General features: G+C 34.2%; 2 protein-coding genes across 2 annotated transcripts; one reads left to right on the top strand and one right to left on the bottom strand.

Moving 5' to 3' along the window:
* Positions 1-834: 834 nt before the first annotated feature.
* Positions 835-5,537, top strand: LOC136230335 (M phase phosphoprotein 10). The gene is made up of 13 exons (XM_066019389.1): positions 835-1,561; positions 1,850-1,893; positions 2,631-2,775; positions 2,900-3,010; positions 3,163-3,300; positions 3,752-3,820; positions 3,934-3,975; positions 4,113-4,181; positions 4,304-4,375; positions 4,473-4,526; positions 4,609-4,750; positions 4,970-5,035; positions 5,131-5,537. The coding sequence occupies exons 1-13, from the start codon at positions 869-871 to the stop codon at positions 5,142-5,144; spliced, it is 1,659 nt and encodes a 552-aa protein (XP_065875461.1). The 5' UTR covers positions 835-868; the 3' UTR covers positions 5,145-5,537.
* Positions 5,538-7,506: 1,969 nt separating this feature from the next.
* Positions 7,507-10,139, bottom strand: LOC136230327 (uncharacterized). The gene is made up of 5 exons (XM_066019376.1): positions 9,935-10,139; positions 9,109-9,213; positions 8,358-8,613; positions 8,135-8,212; positions 7,507-7,928 (listed from the first exon to the last, which is right to left on the bottom strand). Exons 1-5 carry the CDS (start codon positions 9,971-9,973, stop codon positions 7,795-7,797), a joined length of 612 nt encoding a protein of 203 aa, XP_065875448.1. The 5' UTR covers positions 9,974-10,139; the 3' UTR covers positions 7,507-7,794.
* Between the last annotated feature and the right edge of the window lie 638 nt (positions 10,140-10,777).

Genomic DNA, 10,777 nt, shown 5'->3' with positions numbered 1-10,777 from the left:
ACCATTTAATAATATACACGAATCCATGAGTGCAACTACTATTACATGCAATATAACTCGAGATGTTTAATAAACCCAATAAAAAAAACCACAAATCTGATTCTTAATCGTTTCCACTGCAAACACTAACTTACTCAAACCAAACCCGAAACCCAGAACACATCTAACAAAAGAAGAAATCGAAATTTTCATGACTATGGTTTACTTACCTTGGCTGACACGTAACCCCTTGAAAAAACCTTCAAATGTGGTTGCCCTACCCACTTCGAACAGTGATTCCAACTTTTATTTAACTGCGTGGCTCCAGAAAACACAACCCTTCAATAGTACAAACGATGTTCGAAGTGGTTTTGATCGACTTCTTGGTTGGCTGCTTCTTCGATTTCCGATTTTGGAAAGCTTTCAAACGAATTGAAATATGAAAAGTCATGAAGTTAAACGATGTTATAGAAAGATCTGGTACTTATATAGGTTCCCCAACTAATTCAGACCATTTTACCATTTGCCACGTCATCAAGTTAAACGATGTTATATCATTTTCCGTAATTCTTGTAACGGCGTATGACACGGTTTTTTTTTTTTTAAAACAAACCACGCAATTTTTTTTTTTGAAAAACATGAAACCACATGGGTTTTTTTTGGAATTTACCCTAAAAAAATTAATTTAAATTGTAACCAAAAAAATAATAATTTATCTTCAAAAGAAAAAAATTCAAGTTTTGATTATAAAAATAAAAAATGGAGTAAATTCAATTGAAGTGTTAAACGGCACCGTTTATCCAGCTCCGTGTCCAAATAAAGTGTTAAAAGGTTTAAACCTCCAACGCTAAAACCCTAACCAGACAGGAACGCATACACAGAGAGAGGAATGGGAAAACCGATTGCAGCAGGGATGGAAACCCTGCACACTCTGAAATCCACGGATCCTCCACTTTGGCTGGCACCATCCCCCAACCTTTCCGATACGGCAAGGAAGGCATCTCAACATCTATTTTCTTGTCTCAAACCCCATGCGCCCAAGTCTCCTTTTGATAAACTTTTAGTTGATGGATTTGACGGCGAGCAGATTTGGCAGCAAATTGACCTCCTTTCTCAGCCTCTTCTTTCCAATCTCCGTCGCCAAGTTAAGTACTTTGAGAAGTATCCTGAGGAAATCGGATTAATTTCGGAGAACAAAGAGAATGGCGTTTTGCAAGAGGAAAAGGAGACTCCAGGAGAGAAGAAAAAGGAACACCTTGGTGATTCTGATGAATATGAAATGGATATCGATGAATTTGATGGCGAAGATGATGAAGAGGAGGAGGAAGGTGAAAAAAGTGGAAGCGAGGAGGAAGGGAGTGAGGACGAGGAGGAAGAATTGGGAGAGGGGAAAACAGGGGTAGAGGATAAGTTTTTGAAAATAAACGAATTGGAGGAGTATATGGAGGAGGATGAGGCTAGGGAATATGGATTGGATAAAAAGAAGAAGAAGAAGGGTGAGCAGAAGAAGAATTTAAATGAGCTAGATGAAGAGGAAGATGAAGATGAAGAAGGAGAAGGAGACGAGGATGAAGACGATGAGGTGATGCACATATTTTTATTTTTTTCATTTAAGGAAGTTCCTATTTGCTATTTTGAAAGTTGGTACTATTATAGCTTTCGTGAGACTGCCTTGTTGCTCTAATTTGATGAAATCCAGAGCCTTTAGGATGAAATCCTATTGATTGTTTGATTACCGCATGAAAAATTTATCTTATCATAGTTAAATTGAACATCTATAATTTTCTTAAATATGTCTTAGTTCATGGAGGTGTGCTTTCATAATCTGTTTTTTTTTTTGCTCACGTTTTTCCTCTTGTTATTTCTGCAGTTTGACAGTGAAGATGCGGATGGAGAAAATTTAGATAACGCAAGGTACTAACTATATCCTATTTCCTTTCTTCTTCTGTTGTGATTCTGCTCATTTGATTATGGGATAGAATAGTGGTCTAGCATTATTGTTGGATCTTTTATATAATAAGATCACAGTTCCTGTAAGAGATAAGTTGAGAACCAAAAGTTTTACTTGTTTTCAAATCAGAACCATAACAATGCAAAAAAGAATTCTTTATTCATATTATTCTATAATATGATAAAAACAAATGACCGTGGTTACTATCAATGAGGTCACCATTAAAATTGATGCTAGTAGCACCATTGGCGAGCACTTTTCTTCAATCAGGGTTTCACAAATGGCCTTTACTTGATATAAAGGTTGAGATATGGTGTTCTTCAAATATATGGAATTAGAGATGTAATTTTGGAGCATCTTACTGTGAACTTATTAGTTATGGCTGTTACATTTAGGATTACAGCTCTTATGCTATATGTAGCCCACTCTATGGTGATTTTCTTTATATCCTGAAAAATCCCAGTTGACATACTCTGTTTGGGTATTACTTCCTGCAAGGATCATAGTGTGATGCGTTTGCTGCATGACTGCGATTTGATCCCCGAGTCCCCGACTAATGTCATTATAATTTTTAGTTCATTGTTAATATTCTGTTCACTTTTCTGTTGAATCATCTAATTATATCCAGTATCCCTGCCACTACCACGTACTTAATAGTTTTACTACTGCTTATTTTCTTCACTCGTGCCCTTTATATTAGATATGAAGACTTCTTTGGTTCGAAAAAGACGATTGTCTCAAAGAGAAAATCTAAAGTACTTAATGGTTCCGACTCTGACTCCGGCTTAGGCTCGGGCTCAGATGATGAACAAGATGACGAACAAGATGATGAAAGGATGGATAAGGTATCAGTTATCTTTGCATATCAACTTATTTAACTAAGTTTTTTTTTTCCATTCTTGTGAATCTTACTTTAAAGCAACAAGTATACAAAGGCAGAATTCTTAAAAAGTGCCTTTTCTTTTATAGAAAGAGAATGGTCTTTCCACCCATGAAAAACAACTTCAGAAGCTTCAATCTGAGATAGAGCAGATGGAGAAAGCAAATTTGGAGCCAAAAACCTGGACAATGCAGGGAGAGGTGATGTTATTTGTACATTATGTCCTTGAGAAAAAAAATTCTGGCGCTCCACATCCGTGCTTTGCCATATTGATGAGTTTATTATATAATAAATCAAATCCATTTATTTGAAATTAGATTGGTATTTTTTTCATTGTCAATGCCCATAACAGGTCACAGCTGCTAGCAGGCCCAAGAATAGTGCATTGGAAGTTGATTTGGATTTTGAACACAATGTGAGACCTGCACCTGTAATCACAGAGGAGGTTACTCAATCAATCGAAGATATGATTAAGGATAGGATCATTGAGGTAAACTTCATATTCTACCAGATGAATTTCTGATACAGTTGTGCTTTAATGCCTTATTTTTTTGATGCTTAATCTAGAAAATTCTGGTTTGATTAAATCATGTTTAGATTGATTGATAATGATGCCAAATATTTGCCTGTTGAAAACCAATTTGGTCTATACACCTCAATTGACAGAGTTAGTCAGATATCTTCTCCTCTAATCACACTATACATGAAAGAAAGGCTCTTCAATCCTATGTGCAATTTCAAGAAATAATTTCCTTCTTCAGTAAACAGCAGCTTTGGAAGTTTTATGGAGAACATCTTTCTCTAAGGCTTTTATTCCTATTTAGTATATGTGCTATTTACTTACTTTCATGTAGCTTTATCTGGTTCCCCACTGCATGATCACTGAAGCTGGCTGAGTCGCTGTATTTCTTAACAACTTGAATCTCCTATGATGTTTCTAGGGGCGTTTTGATGATATTTATAAGGCTCCGAGTTTACCTGCTACTGCACCGAGAGAACTAAAAGAAATGGTAAGCCCTATTGCTGGTTGAAAAGTTAGTTCATTAAATTCAGATCATACTAATTTTTTAATCTTGGAAAATTGACTAAGTGAGCTGCACTTCATTCATCTTAACCTTTACAGGATGAAAATAAGAGCAAAAAGGGTCTCGCAGAAGTTTACGAGGTTTGTCCTCCAGAACATGAATGCTATTTCTAATTCTCTAGATTGGATTATCTCAGACATGATCTCTTTTTCCTTATTTTTTCCTTTTTTAATTAGACTTTGAATACCGAAACTGAACTTCATGTAATTATTTACAGGAAGAATATGTTCAGAAGACAAATCCCGCTGCTGCTCCATTAACATTTTCTGATGAACGAAAGAAGGAGGTGCACACTAATATATTTTTCTTATTCTGAATTTGCTTATTGTCATATCTTTGGTCGACTCCAGAGCCCTATTTTAATGAATCTGCATATGAATTAATATCTTTACTTATTGTATGTGGTAGGCGAGTCTTCTATTTAAGCAACTGTGCTTGAAGTTGGATGCTCTATCTCACTTCCACTTTGCTCCAAAACCTGTACGTATCTCAATCATATAATTCTAATGCTATTACACCCCATCTGAAGAATTCTGCATTTTCCATTTTGACTAATTTATTGTGCATTATTGAATAGGTTATAGAAGACATGTCTATACAAGCAAATGTTCCTGCTCTTGCTATGGAAGAGGTTAGGAGGTTTCCTTATTTTCTTTAGTTTTCAGCTGTTTGTGACTCGACTTCCTGATACGCATTCTCTCTTCCATTGGTAGATTGCCCCGATGGCAGTTTCAGATGCTGCCATGCTGGCTCCTGAGGAAGTCTTCTCCAGCAAAGGGAACATTAAAGAAGCAGGAGAAATGACGCAGGAAGATCGGAAGAGAAGGAGAGCAAAAAAGAAAAGAAAATTTAAGGGTGAGCATTGATATGAAACATAATAATGTACCAATATCTTAGGTCACCTAAAGTTGAGATCTATGCTGCACAGAAACTCCTCTTTAGTAGCGTTTCTATGTTCCGTGTGAAGGCTATGTTTTAGAAACAACATATCGCGGTGTCCGTTTCCGTGCAACGTAGGTTGAGACTTTTCTTTTTCTTTTTTCCATTCATGTTAACAGTGTTTTGGTATGACAGCTGAATCAGCAAAAAAGGTGGCTAGGAAACCAAGAGCAGACACCACATTGCAAAATGATATAAACGGTAGCCATTCATCTGGGTCAACTGGCAGCATTTTATTTTCTTGATTTAAACCTTGTTGTAGAGCCTATAATCTAAAACTCTTTGTTAAAATGCAGGCGAGGAGGAGTAATGGGTATCATTACCATTATTTATGTAGAAGAAGCTTTATAGTTTATGAGTGGCAGATTGGATGAGGAAAATGGAAAATAGATCACCACTTGGTAAAAGTCTGGACTGGACGGCTTGAATTCTTTCACCAATGCTGCAGTAAGAAAAAGAGACATAGAATTCTGAAGGGAAAGTAGTCAACTCCTTTAATTGAGGGTTGAAGAGGAAATTTTGGTGTAAAATTAGTTATTTCTGTGCACACTACACTACATACATCCATGGGCATGATTGCAATTCTTGTCCTTCCATTTTTGGAATTATAGTAATATTAATTGTTTTCAGCGTGGATCAATGAAAATGAAGAATTATCTGTGCAAAAGTGTATATTAGAGGCCCTTGTTTGTTAAAAGCTGAATTTTCATATGTGTCTATGATTATGTCCATTGACAAATAGGTTTAGACAGTCAAAATAATCTGGTTTATAATTTGCAAGATATGATTCTGTTATATGATTTACATGATCCATCTGATAACCACTGTTCTAAAAATAATATCAAACTGGCTGGTTTGACTCTGAACCCGCCATGTATCTGGTCTGGCTGTAGATGTTTTGGCTCAATTATATTGATCCATTTAAGAACCGGGATCAATCAATGAATTGATATTCAACCAGGATTATCGTCCCTTGTAATTTTTGAGAAAACTATGGATGCTGTTTCAAAGTCTTGTTAAAAATTTGAATGTCAAATGCTTTTTGTGTTTCAAGTTGACGAACAATTCCCAACAGTAATATATATACACAACAAATTCAATAGAAAATCATCACATACTTCTGCTTCATGTCAACTTCCTAATAAGTTCGGAAATAAATTGTTAACTGATTTACAAGGAATTTATTTTGGGAATTCCAACTTTCTGAATATTTCGAAAAATTTATACATATAAGAATAAGGTTCAAATTTGCTATATCGTTTTTGGGTAAGTGTATATTTACGTATAACATACAAAATGGTACAAATTTATACATAACATTTCTAAGCAGCAAGATTAATTTAAGTTCAATCAATCTTTTTACAAAAAAAAAAAAAAGTAAGAAAACTGTGTCTACAATTTTCAAAAATTGGTAAAATGCTTAAAAAATTACAATTAAAATAATTGATACAACTTTTTACACGTTCTTAATGTATTCTTGTTTAACTTGCTAATATGAATAGATTAATATTACAGTATACTAATTTTTAATGACAATTTGCATTAGCAGAATATTGATTTTTTAAAGTTTATTTATATACTCAATTTCTGTACTGGTAACAAGGGAAAAGATTAGAAAGATTATTTTACGAAAAGAAAATTACCTATGACGAACCAAAATAGTAATCTATAAATTTGGTACAGATGGAGAAATAATCTAAAATACTTTTCTATTGATATGGTATGAGTTTTTGTTTCATACCATATTTGTGTTCCCTCACAACACTTATCTTGCATTGCTTGTACATAGACAAAGACTAAATGGTAAAGCTAAACATCATTTTCCAACAAATGCAAGGTCCAAAATTCTCAAATATGACTTATGAAACAATCAGTTAATTTCAGTAACAATCAGTTCAGTTCAGTTCAATTCAGTTCAACATTCAGTTTCAGCATTTAGTTTCAGCATCCGGTTTCAGTATTCAGTAATTTATCATTATTTATTATATTATAATTATTTATATATAATTTATTATTATTATTATTATTATTATTATTTATCTATAATTTATCATTATTTATTATTATTATTATTATTTATAGTTTATCATTATCTATAAATTAGATAAAAGTCAAGAAATGATAGTTTATTAAAGTATATATGGTTTAATAAAAAACAAAAAACTAAAGTATGCATCCATATTTAAAAATTAGGAATTGCATCCATATTTTGAATTATTTCTCAAATTTATCCAATTTATCAATGTTAGGGATAAAATTCCACCATTTTAGACGTTAGAGGTAAAATTACTTCTGACCCAAAACGTTATTTTTGCACTTTAACCCTTAATTAAAATAAAAAGTTAAGAGTTTGTATTCATATGAAGATTTGTATTTAATTTCATAGGCTTTAAATTATATATAAATTTGTGTTTGTATGTAATTTATATTTTTAATTTAAATTAGACTTATTTTTATTTAATTTCATAGGCGTTTATCGAGCCAAGATTTTATCATCCCGGGCTTTTATTTGATATTCAATTTAGTTTTATCTTTAAAAATATATTTATTTATTATTGATATTATTAAATTTATTAGAACCATTATTATTATTATAAGTTCATTAATGTCCAATATTATCATGAAAATTATTTTAAAGTCTAATATCATCATTATTGTTAAGTTCGGTAGCATTCAATTAAATTCAGTATTCAGTAGTATTCAGTTAAATTCAGTTCAGTATTCAGTTCAGTTCAGTTCAATTCAGCGATAAAGAACAGAGCCTTACATACAAGAATGTTCATCACTCAGTTCACCCTTTTATGGCCGGTCAACAAAATTAGAATTAGCTGTGCGCTAAATGTGTTCCATCTTTGCTCGTCACCTGTGCACTTCTCTATACCATTCCAATATTCAATCGGAACATTGTCCGGTATCACTGCATTTCTGATGTTCGCGCCATTTTCTGGTTGAGATTCTTTTTACTTGTTCTTCAGGTTCCCTTCAAGCCTTTGAATTGCTGCACCAACACCACTCCTGGCTTCACCCATTCTTCCAGAATTAAGGGCCAGATTTTCTTCATTGGCTTTCTCTATTAGCTTCACCTGAATCCAACCTGTAATAATTTGTATTAGAAGTTTCCCTCTCAATGGAAGTCGTCCTTTTACGATATCATTTTTTAATTCCCAAACTCAGAACAATTCTCCACAAACAAGGTTCATATCAAGTAACCGCAATTAACATATAGAGCAAAAATTTAATGCTTGCAGCAGAAACAGCACTGAAAGTGACAATATAAATACACAAGTTGTGACCCATTACCAAGAGGAAAACAGACTGCTGCGCCCAGAACTGATCCGAGAAGAACATTCCTCATACGCCACCGGAGAGATCCAGGCACTGACATACAATATAATGCAAAAAATAAAGGTAAAATACATCCATTATTTCTCCTAATCAAAAGACAATGATATCACAGAGGTCATCTTGTGAACTATATTCCAAAATCAAAAACTGGATTCTCACATGGGTTATAGATTCTTACAGATTAAGCCAAATGTAGCAGCAGTAGTGGAACCAGCTCCAACAACGTTTAAAACATCATGTACACCACGTTTCTCAGCCAGCAGATTTTGTAAACTGTAAAAGGCAGCAGTGAACATTCCAAGACGCACCCCACCAACTATTGAACCACGAGCGACTCGGACAAACCTCTTCTCCATCGCATCCCTCATCATTCTATACTGTTCGCGCTTATCAGGAGTGCTCCCAAGCTTCAACATTACTTCAGCATCCTTACTCTGACATTTAGCAAAGTCCTCAAACTGTTTAGTATATCTGAGCATCTATTATTTACATTACCAAAGTGTTGCACAACAACAGTTTATCTTGAAAAAAAATGTCCAACTCTCGATGCAAAGCCCCATGCTAAAACATGAACTCCTTATCTTGGCCATTTTAATCTCTGTTTCGGCCTTTTTGAAGGATGAACTAAAATAGATATTTTTCTAATAAATGGGAAACCAAACATGCTAGCCATGCTCTCCACAATGAGGAAGACTTCATAAAAATAAGGTGCAACATTGTCAAAACATACAAACACTAAAGCAAGCATCAATATTACTAATTCCATATTTTCTTTAATATTCAGATTGCATCCACACACACTCACTACTGGTCCATATTTTTTTATTCTCCCACACAGTAAAACAACATTGATGGACGGATTTGACAGTGAATATCAGAGGTCACAACAAGGAAGAAAAGCAGCGGTGATTTCCTAAGCACAAACTTACAACTGATGCAGCTGCCTCCTTGCTACCTCCATATAACAGGCCAGCAAACACTCCAATCACTGTAGCGGTTCCCCAATTAACAGTTCCAGCCAATTTAGGAGTTACCTGATCAGAAAGTTCACAGATAGGCACAAGTTTCCGAAAGTTAGCCTGTAGTAACAACCAATGAAATGCTTTCACAGTTCACATATTTATCCAGCACACAATTCTAATTTCTAAAGTAGATTAATATTTGTCAATTATATAGATGATATGGATACAACCACCTCCTCACAATCACTTGGGTCCGATTCAAATTGAACCTATGCATATATATTTTTTCCTCTCTTTGCAAGTAAACATAAGACTTCACAGGAAATGTTTAAAATGGCTCGAGCAGTAGACCTTAAGATGCTATAGAATATCAAAAATCTTAAAGATACTAATGAATGCAACAAAGCCAAAAGTCTCAGTGTAAGACTGCATTGATGTCAACTCCAATAATAATAAAAAAAAACATAAAAAAAAACATAAAAAAATTACTAGCTCATCATCAAGCTTGGGAATCTCACTCTTTCGAAGGCCAAAAACCATGAACCGCATACCATAAAAGGGAAAGAAACGTTTAATTTGATGTTGTAACTCAATCAAGGAGCATAATGACTTAGGTTGATGACTGAAAAGCATTAACATTTAAAAATTTGAAAGGAAAGCAATTAGGGTTGTGTAATTTTTAGCTTGCATCACAGTTTGTGAAAAAGGAACTACAGCGGATCCTGATACTGATTCAAAGTATAGTTTGGCAATCGAAATGCAAATGCTAAAACAGAGAGGATCGGCGTCTTACTTTCGAGGCAGCTTCTTCAGGTTTGTCAGTGGATTCCATTGATAAAACACAGATCTACTAGTACAATTACGGCGACGACGATTGAGGTCTTTGATCTTTCATTCTATTTCTGAGCAACCAAAGAAAGCGAAATCAATTCGGTGGAATGACCGCAATTCCAGTTCGCAATGAGGTTGCAAATGGCAACGCGAATGACCAAAGTGCCCCTTTCATGTCATCTTTTTTAATGAAAATGTTTATATATTCATTCTGTAGATATAAAAAAAAAAAAATTATTTCTATTTACCGCTCCAAATTACTAGTTACCGTCTTGGACTTTGCACTTTTCAATTTTTTTTTTAAAACTGTGAATGGCTAAACGAAAGTCCTTTGTGCTAGATTAGGTACAGTGTTGCTTGAGATTATTGCTCAAAACTAGCGTGCGTTTGTGAAAGGAGAAGAATTATTGATAATATCCTTTTAGCTCATGAGTTAATGAGGAATTATAATAGGGATAAGACTCATGCTAATTGTGCTTTGAAAATTGATTTAAAGAAGATTTATGACAATATGCAGTGAGACTTTCTTGAAAAGGTTTTATATGGTTTATGTTTTCCTGCTAGATTCATTAATTGGGTAATGAAGTATGTTCGTAATCCTAGTTACACTATTGCTCTTAATGGTTCTTTATATGGTTTTTTCTCTCGGCATAACGGCTTGAGGTAGGGGGATCCCCTTTCTCCACTTCTTTTTGTGGTGGTTATGGATTATTTTTCTCGGATGATGAAAGCCAAACTGTTTGCTGAGTTTCAGTTTCATTGGGCTGCAAGAGTTTGCAGATTACTCATCTTATGTTCGTTGATG

This window comes from Euphorbia lathyris, chromosome 1, assembly GCF_963576675.1.
Source record: "Euphorbia lathyris chromosome 1, ddEupLath1.1, whole genome shotgun sequence".
Taxonomy (NCBI): domain Eukaryota; kingdom Viridiplantae; phylum Streptophyta; class Magnoliopsida; order Malpighiales; family Euphorbiaceae; genus Euphorbia; species Euphorbia lathyris.
The sequence above is the reverse complement of the archived record's forward strand: the minus strand, read 5'-3'. Positions and strand labels throughout refer to the sequence as shown.

What these genes read in the sequence shown, in the direction of transcription:
- LOC136230335 (XM_066019389.1), top strand. Translation starts at nt 869, where the DNA reads ATGGGAAAACCGATTGCAGCAGGGATGGAAACCCTGCACACTCTGAAA. An exon ending in ACGAGGATGAAGACGATGAG is followed by an intron (nt 1,562 to 1,849) that starts GTGATGCACATA and finishes TTATTTCTGCAG; the next exon opens with TTTGACAGTGAAGATGCGGA. An exon ending in TTAAGGATAGGATCATTGAG is followed by an intron (nt 3,301 to 3,751) that starts GTAAACTTCATA and finishes TGATGTTTCTAG; the next exon opens with GGGCGTTTTGATGATATTTA.
- LOC136230327 (XM_066019376.1), bottom strand. Translation starts at nt 9,973, where the DNA reads ATGGAATCCACTGACAAACCTGAAGAAGCTGCCTCGAAA. An exon ending in TGCTACATTTGGCTTAATCT is followed by an intron (nt 8,213 to 8,357) that starts GTAAGAATCTAT and finishes ATTGTATGTCAG; the next exon opens with TGCCTGGATCTCTCCGGTGG. An exon ending in AGCAGTCTGTTTTCCTCTTG is followed by an intron (nt 7,929 to 8,134) that starts GTAATGGGTCAC and finishes AAATTATTACAG; the next exon opens with GTTGGATTCAGGTGAAGCTA.